We start from the raw sequence: 18,574 nt of genomic DNA, 5'->3' as shown, positions 1-18,574 counted from the left end.
GTTGTGTTTTCTTCAATCGGAGATTTTATGTTTTCCCTCGTTCCTCTAGTAAATATTCAACTTTGATTATTTATGAGTTTTAAAAAATTGTAAAGAGAAGTTGAAAGAAAATTTTAGTTGAATTTGAGTACTACTATTAATTATACTACAAAAATATTTAGTTGAATTTGAGTACTACTATTAATTATACTACAAAAATATTTAGTTGAATTTGAGTACTACTATTAATTATACTACAAAAATATGAGTAGAATATATTAGTGAAATTGAAGATTACTACCAACATTAGTATTCCACTAAATGAGAAAGGTGGAAGGATAAAAACATATCGAACATGATACATATCTCTTATTTCAAATTGAAGAATACAACACTAATCTTGATTGACAAATTTATTCAATAGCAAACACACAAAGACATTCCCTACATATCTTACAAAACCAAACAGCAAACAGATCACTTCCTTCTTACTCTCATGTTCAAGCCATGACGGGGCAGCCGGAGGGCGTTGCAGGTTCGGCCTTGATGAGGCCCGCCAGCAGTTCACTGCGGTCATGGAAGATCTCAACCTTCACAATCTTTGATTCTTCATTCAACTGTTTGGAATTTGTACAATTGTCAACAACACATACAAAAAATATAAAGAAATGATAAGATAATTCCTAACCTCAAAAATGGCTATTCCAAACACCTCAATCAACTCCCCTGTTGGAGGGATGTCTTTGTAAGATCCCTCCATGTAACCCCAGTGCCTATACTTGTATGCAATCACAGGAGGCCCCGAGTAAACTTGAACGACTTCAAGGGCGAATCCTCGAGGGAAAACTTGCCTGAATGCAGCCATGGATGACTCGTTCGTCTCCTGATCGGGGTCGTACACCCTCAGTTTTGGTGGCAGTGATGTTTGGAGAAATAAATTGTAGCCTCCAATCTTCCCAACTTCCTCCAAACTCATACACTTCTTGCCTGCAATTTACTAGTACGACTTTTTTTGAGTTTTTTTTTCTTATATCAAAATATAATATAGGACAAAAAAATTACGTTTTAACATTTGTTTCTTATATCTCAGACCCATCTTTTGTTGCCAAGTTACTTTATTATGCCTTCTGTCCTCCAACATGTGACCCATTTTGTTTTGGTATGGGTTTTTGATAGGAACTGATATTCTATTTATTCCGGAAGGGAGTTGCTATTTTCTCCGTATATTTATTTAGTTTATTTATGTTTTAGTATTATTTAATTGTTATAATTTTATTTACTTTCCATAGTGGTTAGGATTTGATTTGCTTTTGATTTACTTTCCTAGTTTATAGGAGATCTTTTTGTACCACACATATTATAAATGTGTGGAGTCTTTTATTATTATTAAGCAGAATGAAGAATTAAATTATTAATCTCGTTCTCTCCTTCGATTCTCCCTCTTGGAGAAACCGCCAATCTACGATATTTTCCTCCCTTTGTGCTCTCTTTTCATATAATATATTCAATAGGAATTAATCTCATATTAATTCCTATCAGTTTAAAAAAAATGTAAAAGAAATTGGTTGAAAACGTTAGTGATATATGGGTTCTATTTTATATATTAATATTATAATAAAATGAGTGGAATGAGTTAGTGTAATGTGAAGTCCATTCAAAAGTAGTAAAACTAAAATGAGACAATTAATAAGACGGATCAAAATGAAAAACTGTGACTCGTGCATGATAGAGGACGGGTGGAATAATTTGTATTTCTTTCTTATACGATTTCAGTCCCTCTATCTTGACTACTAATTAGGTATTAAGTAACGTAAGCATAGCAAGGGATAGTGACACCTTTCAAGCAATTTATACAATTCAACAATATAAAAAGCAAAAAAAATGAGTTGGTAGGGTCTTGTATGTGAATATGCCTATGCTCATAGATTGACATGTCTGTCTCAAAATACAAAGCATCTCACTCACCGAAAATCAGTTTGGTAAAAATAGATATACAACAATTATCTACACGAAATATAGATCAATCCTAGGAATTAAAAAATCAAGCACCACAAAATCAGATAAAAAGAAAATGCATGTACCATTGACGCCAAGAACACATTTTTGTGATCAAGTGTTTTGTATTGATCTGGATTGGCCTTATGTACCAACTCCATTTCCCATGTCTTGACAAGATTCTGAACATACTCTTCCAAGGATCCAGCTGGCCATACCTGCAAATTGATTAAAAAAATCAATCTTGAATGTAAGAAAAGAAGGGTTATATATGGTTTCATGTAAGCATACTTTGGTTCTCCCCTCTTCGATGAACTTATCGATGATGTTGTAATCGGGAGGTCCGGCTATCCATTCGGTGGTCTCGATATCCTCCGGGGTCAAGCAGGACCGGTATTTATTGCCACCAACGTTGGAAGTTGCCATGCTATAAGTGAGATGTGTTTGGTTGAAAGGATTGGGATGCAACGCCATTTATAAGGAGAAACACACTCGGAAATTTCCATCCAATTGCAAGAGTCAATTCGAAATTTTGCTTATTCATTGCAACAAAGGTTAAATTTTGTGTATTAAGTATGGTTAACCAATCTAATGCAAAATAAATAAATTATTCTAATGTTCTAACACACCAACAATTCATAGAAATATATATATATATATATATATATATATAAAGAAATAATTTCTCGGCTCTACTCATATTGAACTGTTTAGGGTGATTGCTCATTATTTTTAGTTAGTGTTATAATGTTTACAATTAGACAATTACTCAAAGATTCTAGTTTTGTGTAATAAATAAATCAACGTTAAGGGTATAATTAAACTGAAATACGTTGCAAGTATGGACTATATATAGTTAGTTATAAATTATATAATGCGTCTATGATTTTATAAGGATTTTTTAAATTATAAACGTATTAGTAAATAAAGCTTGTATTTATCAATATTATTTATTACACAGAACTCAATTTTCTGACAACTTAAAAGAATTTTCCTTGATTGTTTATCATTTAAAGAAGATTTCATGGACTTGTTTCTATGCATATTATTGGTTTTAAAAATCAGCTTAATCTATATAGCCTACAATTTTAATTTGGTCTAAGTGAACGACAAAATACGAATTGCATTTGTAATTTTTTTAAAATAAGACTTCATTGTACGCTTAAAGTTTAATTTGGATTGTAGTAATTAAAAAAATAGCATGTACTTACCTATTTTAACAGGTGCAATTACTATTGAATTTGTATTTGCTAAATACATTTTCAGTCAAGCAATAGTGGGTTATTTTCTTTAAGCTTTTACGTCAAACTTGAAAATATTAGTATAATATGTAAGAAAATAAAATAGAGTCCTCGTATATACAGTATTATACTACCTTGGACTGTTTTTTCAAGAAACGCGAAGAATTCGCAAACTCGATAGTATAGAACTGAGGTTGATATAATTTTTCAAGAAATGCTTTCAGTTTTCAAACCCAATACACATAATTATTCAGAAATGCTTTCACTTTCATAATTTTTCAAGAAATGCTTTCAGTTTTCAAACCTAAGACCATCCGCAGCGGTGAGCAGCATGCTCACCGCCGTCCTTGCCGCTGGCAAGGACGGAGCTCGTCCGTTGATGCGCCCTGCCGCTGGCAGGGTGGTGCTCTTAGCTAAAAGCACGTCCGTGCCAGCGGCAAGAGCACGAGGTGGCGACGTGGCAGCTTCTGATTGGCCCGTTGATTTATCATTTTTTATTATTATTTTTTTAATAAAATCGAAAAAATCTGAAAAATTCAAAATTAATAAAAAAAATATTTTCTCACTTCCTAATAAAATATATCCATTTTTTCCACACTTTTAATTTATTTTTTTTCATTATTTTTACCCCAAAATTCATACTTTCATCTATAAATACTCTCATTTCAAACACAAAAAATGACACTATACTAAACAACTCTCTAAATCTCAATTTTTATGAGTTTAATTATGTAATTTTTAATTTTTAGGAGTTTAATTATGTAATTTTTAATTTTTAGGATTTTAATTATGTAATTTTTAATTTTTAGGATTTTAATTATGTAATTTTTAATTTTATTTGTAATTTGTAATATTTATTGTGGTTTTTAAATGAATTTTAATATTATGGAAATGTTTTTGTTTAATTGAATTTTATATTAATTGTGCTCGTCCTTGCGGAAGAGCACAGTTGTGGGTATTGTGCTCTTGCCAGAGAGCAGGCATGAATAGTACCGCCCGGGCCCACAACCGTGCCGCTGGCAAGAGCACGGTTGTGGATGCTCTAATACACATAATTATTCAGAAATGCTTTCACTTTCAAACTCGATAGATAGTATTCTAAGTCTGCACCGTAAAAAAAGATTGTAGTCAAAGAGAGATAATTTTCTTCTATTTATATTTTGGAATAATTTGACCGGTGAATATGAAAAGGTTTTAAAACTCAATTTTTCTTTGGGGTAAATTTTTAGAGCAAATAATTCTCGGTTAGCAGAAGAATCAAATTGCAAATTGCAAATCGTCAAACTCAAATTCATTATCTAAACATGTCGCACTAAAACTTCCTTTCTTAATTCAATTAGTTAACTACTTTTCTAATGCTACCCACTACAGTCCATAAAAATTAATCTTAAGAGTTAAATGCAAAAATGTGTGTTGGACAATGTTGGATGCATGCATATTTGCGATACTTGGTGAAAATAAATTACAACCGAAGTCTAAAACAACTGATAAAATTAGCCAAATACATAGCAATCCAATTCTAGCCAGAATGAAGAAAACTTCAAATATGCAAGACAAAGATTTTCATTTCCAAATTGAAGAATACAAGACTAATCCTGATTGACAAATTTATTCAAAAGCAAACACACGTACACATTCCCTACATATTTCCAAATTCAATCCATAAAAAAAGCAACACATCATTTTTCTCCTCAAGCCATGAAGGGGCAGCCGGAGGGTGTTGCAACACCCTCCGAAGGTTTGGCCTTAAGGAGGCCCGCCAACAGTTCACCCCGGTCATGGAAGAACTCGACCTTCACAATCTTCGATTCTTCATTCAACTGTTTGAAAATTGTACAATTGCCAACAACCTTAGATCTCACAACATCACATAAACAACATACAAAGAAATGATAAGATCATTCCTACCTCGAAAATGGCCATTCCAAACATCTCAATCAACTCCCCAGTTGGAGGGAGGTCTTTGTAAGATCCCTCCATGTAACCCCAGTGCCTATACTTGTATGCAATCACAGGAGGCCACGAGTAAACTTGGACGACTTCAAGGGCGAACCCTCGTGGGAAAACTTGCCTGAACGCAGTCTGGGATGACTCATACGTCTCCTGATCAGGGTCGTAGAACCTCAATTTCGGTGGCAGTGATGTCTGGAGAAACACATTGTAGCTTCCCCCAATCTTCCCAGTTTCCTCCAAAGTGAAATACTTCTTCCCTACAATTTACTTCCACTTTTACTAGACATATCATTTCTCACTCGCCAAAATTCAGTTTGGGGAAATCCGATATACTACGATTATCTACACGAAACATAGATCAATCCTACACTAGGAATTAAACAATCAATTAACAAAATTACACAAAAAGAAATCATTTTTCTAGCATGAAGAGCATAAGAAATGCATATACCATTGATGCCAAGAACAAATTTTTTGGGATCAAGCGTTTTGTATTGATCTGGATTTGCCTTATGTACCAACTCCATCTCCCATGTCTTGACAAGATGCTGAACATACTCTTCCAAGGATCCAGCTGGCCATACCTGCGAAATTGATGAAAAAAAATCAATCTTGAATGTAAGAAAAGGAGGGCTATGGTTTCAAATAAGCATACATTGGTTCTGCCCTCTTCGAAGAACTTATCGATGACGGTGTAATCGGGAGGTCCAGCTCTCCATTGGGTGGTCTTGAGATCCTCTGGGGTCAAGTAGGATCGGTATTTGTTGCCACCGTCGTTGGAAGCTGCCATGTTTTCAGTCGAATAGGATTGAGATTTGAGGTGATGCTGTGAGTGAGATGTGTTTTGGTTTATAAGAAGAGTAATTTCATCTAACAGTTTGTGTGCATTCTCATTGGCTGAGCTCGTAAATTTCCATCCAATTGGAGAAGTCAATTCCAAAAAAAAAATTCAAAGATTCTTCAGCAACCGTGCTTTGAATATGCACATGGCGAATTCATAATTTAACTTCGCAATCTCTTCTGACACAGCAATTGTTACCAAATTATGTGGATCCATCTTAATTAAAATTTCATCAATTTTCAATTATTTAGAAGTGTTGACCTAGGTATTGATTAAGACAGATGAAAGATGCATGCCAAAAATGAATATTGTTCATATATACAGTTTATCTCTATATTTGAATAAAATTAGTCTAAATCTAATACAATAACTCAAACAGTTTATGTACATGATGACAATGAATATCTAATTTCTGATTTGTATTAAATTAAAAAATAAACACATTTTGAGAAATTTGATAACATGTTTACAGAATTCAAAATGTTTGTGTAGATTAAAAATTTTCAGTTTATGAATTCATAATTCAAATTACTTAATCAATATCTAAATCTTTTGCATTTCTACTGTAAGTCTTCCAAAAACATGAATCGAAACTAGTACTAGTACCGAAAAGTACTAGTACTAACTTTCTCTTAGAGCATCTCCAATGGCGGACGTCCGGTCGGACGTCGCGACGGGCGACCGGGACGTCCGTCATTGTGGCGTTTAGGGTCGGATACGGACGTCCCGTGAGGACGTCGGGTGTCCTCGGACGTCGGCGCGACGGGCGGGCGGACGTCCGCCATTGTGGCGTCCAGTCGGACGTCCTGTTTTTTATTTTTTTTTTTAAACTCTATATATACGGCTCGTCTAATTTTATTTCATTCGCACCACTTGTGTTAACAAGTTACTCTCTCTACATCTCTAATTTCAAGTATATCTAGAATGTCTAGTGAATGTGATAGCAAGAATGAGTTGAAGGTCGCTGTTGAAGGTGCGATAGAGAGGCTGCTACAACAGAGGTTGCAGCGGCGGCAGCAGGCGGCGGTACCTCGGCCGATCCATCGTCGAACTCAAGTACCCCGTGTCCACATTGCTGCACATATTCGGTTGTATGCGGACTACTTCGCTCCGCAACCGCGTTTTGGGGAAGCCTTATTCCGGCGACGCTTTAGGATACATCGTCCGCTGTTTCTGCACATCGTGGGTGCTTTAGAGAGAAGATACCTGTATTTTAGGATCAGAGAGGATGCAGCTGGCAAACCCGGACTCACGCCCTTGCAGAAGTGCACTGTCGCAATCAGACAACTGGCGTATGGAGGCGCGGCCGACATGTTTGACGAGTACCTCCACATTGGCGAGTCGACAGCCGTCGAGTGTCTGCAGAATTTTTGCGCGGGCGTGAGAGCGATATTCGGGGAGCGGTATCTTCGGAGTCCGAGCCCCGAAGACTGCCAGATGCTGATAGATATGCATGGGTCGGTGCACGGGTTCCCTGGGATGTTGGGCAGCATAGATTGTATGCATTGGGAGTGGAAGAACTGCCCCGCCGCCTGGAAGGGGATGTACACTACCGGCTTCAAAGCCAAGCATCCCACGATGATCCTTGAAGCTGTAGCTGACTACCGGTTGTGGATATGGCATTCTTATTTTGGAGTCGCCGGGTCCAACAACGACATCAACGTTCTCCAGTCGTCGCCCCTGTTCAACGCTCAGTGCAATGGCGTTGGTCCCGCCATCAGTTTCGTCGCCAACGGCAACCAGCATAATATGGGGTACTATTTGGCGGATGGGATATACCCAAACTGGCCCGTCTTTGTGAAGTCAATCAAGCATCCGCTCGGACAAAAGAAGACATACTTTGAGCCGTCAGGAAGCAGCGCGCAAGGATGTGGAGCGGGCATTTGGTGTGCTCCAGAGTCGGTGGGCGGTTGTGAAGGGTCCTGCACGGCAGTGGTATATTCCCAACATCGGCGATATCATGTACGCATGTATATCATAATGCACAACATGATTGTCGAAAATTAAGCTGCGGAACTGACTCAGTGGACCAACGAAGATGATACGGGTGCAGGTCCAAGTCACGGCGTGGCCACCGCGAATGTGAATATGGGGGTACCTCATGGAGAGGTCGCGCGGCTGCGTGCATTTGCCAACATGCGGCAAACAGATGCCCATGTTCGACTTCAACAGGATATCATCGAAGAGGTTTGGACTCGGACGGGTTGACGTGATAATGTATGAAGTTTTTTTTTATTAGTATGCAATTTTTTTTTTCGAATCATGTATGTTTTTTCCGATGAAGTTGTTAATTTTTCCGATAAAGTTGTTAATTTTTCCCGTAATTTTTTCGAATAATGTATGAGGTTTGGACTCAGAGGAGTTGACGTCAAATTTTATTTCCGTAAATGTAAATTATTTTATTTGTAAATGTATGATTTTTTTTAATTGCGAGATGTCCTAGTGGGAAGGGCGGACATAGAAGGGGATGTCCTAGTGACGTGGCAGTGGGATGGAAAGTCCTAGTGACGTGGCAAGAGGTGTTTTTGGAATATCCTAGTAGATGTCCTAGTGGATGTCCGCCCACTGGAGATGCACTTATACCTTATTCTTACTTATTAAATTCACTATCCATTTAACACAATATTCATATATTGAGCGCCGAAAAGAAATATCTTTATAAACAAAGAACCGATGGAGTAATAATTACTTCAAGAATTAGGTTAACAACCACGTCAAGAATTAGGTTAACATAATAAAATAACAAATTTTCCACTATTAGCAGTTCGAACACAATAGAAAAACAAATAAGAGCATAATCAATGATGCAAAGGCCTCCACATCACCATTTATTAGTCCAGCCCTTCCCCTGTAATGGGCAAACTAGTGCCGGGATTAGTATCCACCATTTCAATTTTAAATTTAATTTTAGCTTAGATAATAAATACTCCTCCGTCCCATTTACATTTAAGAATCGACACAAATGTTAGTATTGCTTTATGAGTTGACGAGGAAAGAGTAAAAAGTAATTGAGATGAAAAATTAGAAATAGAAATGTTACCACTTTTGGAAAGATTAATTTATAATGGATTAAACTAATAAGGAATTAAGTTTCATTTCTAATAGAAATGAGAGATTTTTAATGGACCGGGTTTGGGAAATGCGCCGGATTCATTTTAGATAAAGCGAAAAAGAGAAGAGATTAGACGAGAGAATGGTGTAAATGAAATGTAAAATGTGAGAGTATATATAGAAAGTGAAAAAATCAAAAAAATGAAAAAAGCGTGCACGCGACCATCGGGCACGGTCATCCGTCGGCCTGCAGTGGCACTAGTCCATCGCCTCGTCCGGACGATCTAATAAAATATGATTTACTGCTACAAAATTAATGTAAAATTAATATTAAAATATTTAAAAACAGCCTCAGAATTGCAGAATATCATCAAGGAAAAATCAGTCCCGAAAGATGGTGTAATTTGACAACAGATTTCATCACTGGCCATTAATAAATCGAAAATGGAAGTGTAAAAAGGGAACAATTTAAGAATGAATGTTTTTCTCATGGCCAATTCCAAGAGATAATGGCGGAAACCCGCTACCCAAGGCGATAGGATATGACAACCCTCGCCTTCGGAAATCGCCGACGCGGCCGGCAATCTCAACAACGGCTAAAGCTTTCTCCAGCGAAGAATCACACTGAGTTATACGAACATCAATAATTGTTCGCCTCAATTTTCAATAAAACGTCGCGAATATACCGATCGAGAATCAAATTCGAATTCAATTTGAACAAATTGCAAAAAATATGTAAAGCATAGGAAGGAGAACCATCAGAGACCAAAGTATATCCCCAGAAGCATTAAGCTGATGTACGGTCCGCATCATGGTTTGAACTTTCTTTTAGAAGAAAGATCGCATCATTTGGCCCCAAATCAATTTTCCAAAACATGAATCAATTAAGGAAAAAACAAACAGATCAGAAAATTCGATTGAAAATAGAATAGAATGAGGCTCAGAAATTGTATGGGTTGAGAGATTATCATCACTAGATCAGAGTGGTGCATGACATTCTCTAAATTCCAATCACAGCCAAATTGAACACAAAATTTGTCATAAGAAAAAAATCAGTAATCAAAAGGGGGCGGTGATAGTAGAATGGTTTTGCAGATCTGAATATATATACATTCACGCATATCTTGAAAAGGAAACCCTAGTGGTTTATTAGGCCCATTTAAGTATAGGGCCTTTTGAGCTCAAATTGTTAAGTTGAAAGCAATGAAGCGGTGATCATATTCAAGGCCCCATAAGTCGTAATTGTCAAATAATATACAGGCCAAAACTCAGAATTTGGTTCATAATATCTAATAGAGGGATATAATATTGCTAACTCAATACTTAATTGCTAACAATAATTAAATAATAGTCATTAGATATTTAAATCAATGGCCTAGATTATCAGCCCCTGAATGTCAATACGATCACAAAAAAAACGTCAATAAGGGTATTAAGGTCAATTTACAACAAATTAGTTGTAAATAACTTCTGCAAAAATATCACATTACTTTAAAACGCATATAACTATCTTTATTTAAATTATTTTTCGCAAAACATATATAAAATTAAATATAATTTCGTAAAGATTCTAACGAGATCTCACTTGCAAATCTTTCGATGTCAAATTTTGAAAAAAAAAATTGAAAATTTTCATAAATTTCGTTAACAGTTTTATATCAATACACAGCATATAATATGTCAATACAATGCTTGTATGTCTTTGTGTTGATGTATTTCATACACTATATTGACATTGTGTTTCTAAACCCTAAATTTGATACTCCTCCGTCCCTGAAAATTTGTCACCTATTTCCTTTTTTGTCCGTCCCTAAAAATTTGTCACCTTTCACTTTTACCATTTTTTGTAGTGGACCCTACATTCCACTAACTCATTCACACTCACATTTTATTATAAAACTAATATATAAAAGTAGGACTCACATGCCACCAACTTTTTCAACTCACTTTCTATTACATTTATTAAAACCCTTGCCGGGTCAAATGGTGACGAATTTTGGGGGACGGAGGGAGTAGTTGTTATTATCTTTTTAATATTAAAAAATAAAAAATGAAATTACACATGGAAAATTTTAGACCATAAGATAGACCACAAGATTTCTAAAATCTTATAGTCTAAAATTAGTTGTAGTTAACAATTAAATGATGAGTTACCAATTGACCACTCCCCATATCTAACAATAGTATAGTATTCCCTCCATCCCACTTAAAATGACACACTTTCTTTTTTAATTTGTCTAAGATAAGAAGACATATTACTATTTTTAAAAAGTTTCTCTTTCCAATTAATACATCCAACCACTTTTCTCTTCCTAATTAAATATTCAACTCTATTTCTCTCTTCATTTAATGCTTACAATCACATATTCTCTCTCCAATTAAACACTTTAATCAACAACTTTTAAAATCTCGTGCCGACTAAAAAAATTGTCATCTTAACAGGGACAGAGGGAGTATAAGGTATTGCATCGGAGTATAAGGTATTGCATCACATATCTCGAATATATGCATTTATATTTGTATATAAACATGATAATATGCAAATTTCAATGTGATTTCTATATCATTGGGTTCAAACCACCTCACATCAAATAATTAGAAAATTTGCAAGCAATATATAAGTGCAAGATGTGTATTTTTAGAGCTTTAAAGTCAATAGAAATTTGACACTCAAGTTTAAAATAATAACTCTAAAACTACAACTTAACTGCAAGAATACAGTTATAGTTGTAATACTTAGGGTGTCGAACCACAAGGAGGCGTACGATTATCTAATTCGAAAGCAAGTAAATTTTGGAATTTTTGGATTGAGAAACTAAATTGAAACAAAAACAACTGAAGAAATAAAATGAAAACACAAAATATAACCAAGAGATTGAGAACATTGCTCCTAATATGCTCCAGATGTGAATTAACTTAATGGACCAATTAACCTATGGATTAAAGATTAATCTAATGAAAGTTGTAATAATCTTGTTAATTCTACTCACACTGAACATGTTCATAAATGCTTGAATTTAACCTTGCTGAACATTAAGATCAAATTCGTACTCATTGGATTATCACTCCTACAGACGCACAGTAAGCTCTAGCCCAACTTGTAAGTTCCAACGTACATGATTCATTTACAAAATCAATTGAACATTCATACGGAAGCACAGTAAATGTCCAACCATTATTGTAATTACATGTAAATTACCTTATCCAAGATTCATATGCTGAACACGATACAAATCTCAAACTCTTTATCTACGTTTCCACCTTTTAACCAAGTTAAAGAGACATTGGCTAAAAGACATGATTGAATAATAAATCAGGCCGAAATTATGATTCAATGTAAAGGCACCGTAGAAAAAGATCATATATTAATATTAATCCATAGAATCCAAAAGTAATTCACACATTTCACAAATTAGGAACAACGTAAGAGTTTAGTTACACATGCACAACCAATAAAGAAGAACCATAGAACTCATAAAATTGATGTGTAGATGGTAGTAAATCTCCTCCGGGATGATGGAAGTTGAATGATTGCACCTCCAATCTTCCTCTCTTCCTCCTCTTTATCTCTTTTCGTCCAAGGAAGTCTGATAATCTCTCCATGCCTCAAAAACTGCTCCAGAAAACAATTTGAAAACTAAAATTTGACAGTTTCCGAGAAAAACACCCGACCCGGGCAAAATGGTGCCAACCCGGGCGTTTTTTAGTCAAAAACGCCCGGGTCTGGCGTTTTTGCACTGCTCCGTGCAGCCTTGATCAAATGGCCATAACTTCTTCATCCGAGCTCCGATTGAGGCGTACAAGGTACCCACACGAAGCTATTTCAATGACGAAGATAGTGGTGATAAAATAAAAGAATTTGGACATTGTCTTGATATGAAACGAATACTTTGAATCAGACCCCACCGCTTTGGCTCATTGTATGCCTTCACTCCACATGTACTCTATCAACTAATATATAATAATCAAACTTTAATGATTAATTAATAGATGATTTATATAGGAGAAAACTTGGAGTAGAATTAACATTATTTGATTTACATCAAACATCTACTTCGTTAGTATATAAACCATGAGGGTTTTGCCTAAAGCAGACAGTGTCGTTTTGATGTGAATTCGGGTGTGCATCGCCGAACTCTTGCATTGGTATCAAAGTCGAGGTTTGGCGGAGCTGTGTGGCTCGGGGATCAGCTGATTGCTTTGCACGTTCTACAATGTTTTTGTGTGGTTTCGAACAAGACCTATGGTGACCTGTGACACGTGTGGTTATGGTCTTGTTGTCTTAGTTTGATCGCTTAATTGTTGGAATTCAAATCACCCCACTTCATGGAAATAGAAAATGTACAATCAATATAGCATGGATTCAGTTTACACGGCGTGATAATAGATTTTAGTAATTTATTCACAAAGGAAACAAATATATTATGGAAAAAATATATAATAGTGTCTACCATAAAATATAGGGAATGATATAACTTACCTTAACATTCCAAAATAAAAAGCTGTGATTATAGGACACCAAAAAAGTAAAAAATATTGTAAAATTCAGCAATATGGAGTACGTTGTATATTGAAATATAACCATTGAATATTTGCAATCGGTTTTGTTTATGATTTTGATAACTTATTGACAAAATACTAAAAACACAAACGCATTATGATAAGTACATACATGTTCAACAAATAATTTACATAGATGAATTTTAAGATTTGATGTAGTCAAAATAAGATTGTGTATGTTGCAGCTATGAAGGCTCTGGTGGCTGAGGTCGTAGGCAACCTTTCTAATCGCCTGGAGCCATATGGTGTCAAGGTTAGAGAACTGAGTGGAGATCAGTCATTGACCCGTCAGCAGATTGAGGAAACTCAGATCATTGTGAAGAAGTGGGATATTATTACCAGGAAATCAGGTGATCGCAGCTTGCATATGGTATGTCTCTTTTCTGTATCTACCTAATGCGTGCTCTATAGTTGGATGATCTTCTTGTGCTTCTGTCAACAACTACTTCTAACTAACTTTTAATTGCTTTTTGAGATAGTTGTAAAAAGGGGATGGGCACAACTGGCTCTAAAACTGTGTAAAATGATAGGCGTGGAGCGTGCAGATACCACTTGGTCAATTCCAAATAAAATCTTGATGAATTTGGAAAAGAAAGATTTGTCCTGGGAAAGGTATTATGATCTCTCTTCAGAGGAGATCGGAGAACTTATCCATTACCCTAAAATGGGAAGAACTCTTCATAGATGTATTCATCAGTTCCCAAAACTTAACATGTTCAACCCATTACTCGTTCTGTTTTGAAGGTTGAACTGACAATTACACCTGATTTTCATTGGGATGACAAGGCCCATGGCTATGTGGAGCCTTTCTGGATCATTGTTGAGGATAATGATGGGGAAAATATTCTCCATCATGAATATTTCATGTTGAAGAAACGAGGATCACACACTTAGTTTCAGTGTTCCTATATATGAACCACTACCTCCTCTATATTTCATCAATGTCGTGTCTGATATGTGGCTGGGGTCACAGACTCTTCTCCCCGTTTCTTTCAGGCACTTCATTTTGCCTGAGAAATATCCTCCTCCAACTGAGTTGCTTGATTTGCAACCCCTACCTGTTACAGCATTGAGGAATCCAGCATATGAATCCCTATATCACCAGTTCAAGCATTTCAAGCTTTGATGCACCCACAGGCATCTCTCAGATCACCTTTCTGAGCTTGTGGAGAGCACAATCAGTGATCTGGAAGCAAGTAAATGTGTTGGAAGTTGAGGATGAGTTTTTACTGGCTCCTGCAAATCTTGGCCTGATTGCTTCTTATTACTATATTAGTTACACAACAATTGAGCGCTTCAGTTCCTCTTTGGAAATCTTGGCTTCAGCCTCGGAGTATGAGCAGCTTCCGAAGAAGAGTTGATAAGAAGGTTAATCCATCACCAACGCTTCTCCTTCGAAAATCCCAAGTACACAGATCCAATTCTCTACTGCAAGCTCATTTCTCCAGGCAGACAATTGGTGGAGATTTGTTTTCTGACCAGCAGGAGGTGCTTATCTACTCAAGCAGGCTTCTTCAGGCCATGGTCGATGTAATTTCAAGCAATGGCTGGCTCAGCCTCCCCCTCCTTGCTATGGGAGCGTGATTCGATGCTCCTCCAACTTCCTTACTTCACTAAGGAATTGGCTAAGTGGTACCAAGAAAATCCTCCAAAAAATATTGAGACTATCTTCGATCTGGTGGAAATGGAGGATGATGAAAGGCGGGAGCTATTGCAAATTTCTGATGCACAGTTGATGGACATTGCTCGGTTTTGCAATCGCTTTCCTAACATTGTTCTGACCTATGATGTGCTGAACAGTGAGAATGTCACAAGTGGAGAGAAAGTTTTTGTACAAGTCAGCCTTGAGCGCCGATCTTGAAGGAAGAACAGAGTCCGGACCTGTCGACGCCCCCAGATACCCTAAAGCGAAAGAAGAGGGATGGTGGCTGGTAGTTGGTGACACCAAGACCATGTAAAAATCATGGATTAAATATGTCCGGTCAATGGATTTTGACCAAATAATAAATGTGACGAGACATTTAATTTTGTGAAATTAAATGACATAACGTCTATCTACATTTTACGTAGATAAATGTAGTATATTCACTTTTTCAAATCCGATTTCCGGTGAGTGAGAAATAGTGGATTAAAGTTGGGCATAATTTGCTTTTAATTAAAGCTTGAAGTTAGAGCTTATGGAATAATTAACTAGTGTTAATTATCCCACATTGGAGGATTAACACATCTTTTAATGTGCATAAATTAAGTGTCTTTATGTTACTTAATAATTATAGTGGACCAAGATGGGTGAAAGAGCCCACACGCGCGCGCCGCCGCCGCCCGCCCTTGCCCGTGCACGCGGGCCTCAATCTCGATCTTGGACCTTGGATCTTGGTCTTTGGGTGGTCTTTGGGCTTGGTGCTTGACCCAAACTAATCTTTTTAGACCACCGCCGAGTCAGCAGTCCAAGTGGCTTGACACATCGTCAAGTGAGGCACAGTCACTGCTGCCACATAAGAAATCCACACGCTCGTAACCGGCGGTTACGAATCTGCCATGATGAGCCTTCATGGCTTGGTTGACCCTGCATGGTGGCTTGGCCTATAAATAGGCTAGTCATTCCTCTGCATTCTACACACAATTCACAAGCATAAGCTCTCTCCCTCTCTCTGCATAGTTTTCTGTCGACGACATAACACCGTGAGACATTTGATCACAACATGGGTGATTACAATTGACTATGTAAAGTCAATAGATAATCTAGCGGATCCGCTAACCAAAGGGTTAAACCGGGATCAAATGAATAAGTTGCTAGAGGGAATGGGTTTGAAATCCACAAACTAAAGAATTATCATAGTGGTAACCCAACCATGATGACTGGAGATCCCAAGAACTTGGTTCAAAGGGACAACTAAGCTATGAGAGTTCATGAGAAACACTAAATATATCTATTCCCTAGAGAGCAATAGAGTGTTGGAGAACTTGCCTAGTGGTAAAGGCTAAGTTTATGACTTTTAATGGTTCTTAAGGATCTCAAAGAGATGGAGTTCTCAAAGAGACCAAATATGGCAAGGTACTTGACTAAGAATCACCTATGTAAGTGCGAAGTGTGGTCGCTTCATAAAACACACTTATGAATCCAAAGTGGTGTCCAAGACCGCAATGGACACAAAACGTGAGAACGGATGAGGTTGAGGTGTTTAAGCGTTAACACCATTGTCTCGGTGCACGCCGTGGGGGATTAGTTCAAAGCATCGAGCTACTAAGCCGCCTGTGTATCCGATGGTGTCGACTATGGAGGGTTCAAAGCCAATAACTACCTATCATTATGCTTATATACCTCTCGAGGGTTGAGCTTGTGTCTGCATGCATATGCATTTGGCTATTTCCACTCATGTGGGGATTGTAAAAATCATGGATTAAATATGTCTGGTCAATGGATTTTGACCAAATAATAAATATGACGAGACATTTAATTTTGTGAAATTAAATGACATAGCGTCGATCTACATTTTATGTAGATAAATGCAGTATATTCACTTTCTCAAATCCGATTTCCGGTGAGTGAGAAATAGTGGATTAAAGTTGGGCATAATTAGCTTTTAATTAAAGCTTGGAGTTGGAGCTTAGGGAATAATTAACTAGTGTTAATTATCCCACATTGGAGGATTAACACATCTTTTAATGTGCTTAAATTAAGTGCCTTTATGTTACTTAATAATTATAGTGGACCAAGATGGGTGAAAGAGCCCACACGCGCGCACATGCGCGCGCCGCCGCCGCCGCCCGCCCGAGCCCGAGCCCGAGCCAGTGCTCGCGGGCCTCTGGCCCGATCCTGATCCCGATCTTGATATTGATCTTGGACTTGATCTTGGACTTGGACTTGGATCTTGGCAATTGGTCTTTGGGCTTGGTGTTTGGCCCAAACTAATCTTTTTATACCACCGCCGAGTCAGCAGTCCAAGTGGCTTGACACATCGTCAAGCGAGGCACAGTCACGGCTGCCACATAAGAAATCCACACGCTCCACACGCGAAAGACACACTCCTGCCACACGCTCGTAACCGCCGGCGGTTACGAATCTGCCATGATGAGCCTTCATGGCTTGGTTGACCCTGCATGGTGGCTTGACCTATAAATAGGCTAGCCATTCTACACATAATTCACAAGCATAAGCTCTCTCCCTCTCTCTGCATAGTTTTTCTGTCGAAGCTATGCCCTCTTCTCCATCCAGTTCGCCGGAGCTTTGCTGATTGCGGTGCTGCATCAAAAGAGACGTAGCCGTTTTACCTTTGGGGACGACACGTCAAATCGAGAGCACCACCCGGGCGTATCTCGTCTTGCGGGAAGAGGCCTCCTCGACTCGGCTATCATACTGGTTTAGTTGTTTCGATTTCTATTGTAATTTCATTAGTTCAGTTTCTCCTTTTCTTTCTTTTGGGTTGTATTACACCCTACTGTTATCTCTTGTAATTAATCCCTAGAAACCAACAAACCAATCAGTTGCTTGCTATCAAAAGTGTCACTTTCCAGGGGAAGTCCAGGGTGAAACTCGACTTTGATGCACCGACCGAACCTGGGAAAAAGACATACACTCTATATTTTATGTGTGATTCTTATCTAGGTTGTGATGAAGAGTATAATTTCAGTGTCGATGTCAAGGAAGGAGGAGCTCTTGAAGATGATAGTTAGATGACGATTCCCTACTGACAACGCGGTAAGTCCTCCAGAAAGCTATCTGATTCTTTCATTGCTTTATTACCTTTTTCCATATACATTTCTCGTTATCTAATTTGAGAATCTGCATTTTCTCATTAATTGCTCTGTTATGGTGCTGAGTTTGAAAATTCTCGTCGTTAACTTGGTTCAACCAATCCTGTTCATGCTGCTTATAGAAACATGAAATCTGAGACGAGTTTCATATGTTTCTTAGTAAGTATCGACTCGTTTAACATAATATCAACATCTCCTG

The 18,574-nt window shown here is 37.4% G+C and overlaps 1 protein-coding gene, 2 non-coding genes and 2 pseudogenes across 3 annotated transcripts; 1 reads left to right on the top strand and 4 right to left on the bottom strand.

Annotated features, from left to right (window-relative positions):
• Positions 1-439: 439 nt before the first annotated feature.
• LOC121779438 lies at positions 440-2,400 on the bottom strand (annotated as a pseudogene).
• Positions 2,401-4,689: 2,289 nt separating this feature from the next.
• LOC121778756 (pathogen-related protein-like) lies at positions 4,690-6,230 on the bottom strand. Its single transcript, XM_042176160.1, has 4 exons — positions 5,824-6,230; positions 5,620-5,752; positions 5,124-5,425; positions 4,690-5,035 (listed from the first exon to the last, which is right to left on the bottom strand). Exons 1-4 carry the CDS (start codon positions 5,956-5,958, stop codon positions 4,907-4,909), a joined length of 699 nt encoding a protein of 232 aa, XP_042032094.1. The 5' UTR covers positions 5,959-6,230; the 3' UTR covers positions 4,690-4,906.
• Positions 6,231-9,406: 3,176 nt separating this feature from the next.
• On the bottom strand, positions 9,407-9,490 carry LOC121780477. The gene has a single exon (XR_006046021.1). It is a non-coding gene; the product is annotated as a small nucleolar RNA SNORD96 family (small nucleolar RNA).
• A 506-nt stretch (positions 9,491-9,996) lies between these two features.
• LOC121780497 lies at positions 9,997-10,080 on the bottom strand. Its single transcript, XR_006046039.1, has one exon. It is a non-coding gene; the product is annotated as a small nucleolar RNA Z221/R21b (small nucleolar RNA).
• Positions 10,081-14,752: 4,672 nt separating this feature from the next.
• On the top strand, positions 14,753-18,294 carry LOC121780166 (annotated as a pseudogene).
• The last annotated feature ends 280 nt before the right edge of the window (positions 18,295-18,574 follow it).

This window comes from Salvia splendens, chromosome 19 (assembly GCF_004379255.2).
Source record: "Salvia splendens isolate huo1 chromosome 19, SspV2, whole genome shotgun sequence".
Taxonomy (NCBI): Eukaryota; Viridiplantae; Streptophyta; class Magnoliopsida; order Lamiales; family Lamiaceae; genus Salvia; species Salvia splendens.
This window is presented reverse-complemented; position numbering and strand designations above follow the sequence as displayed.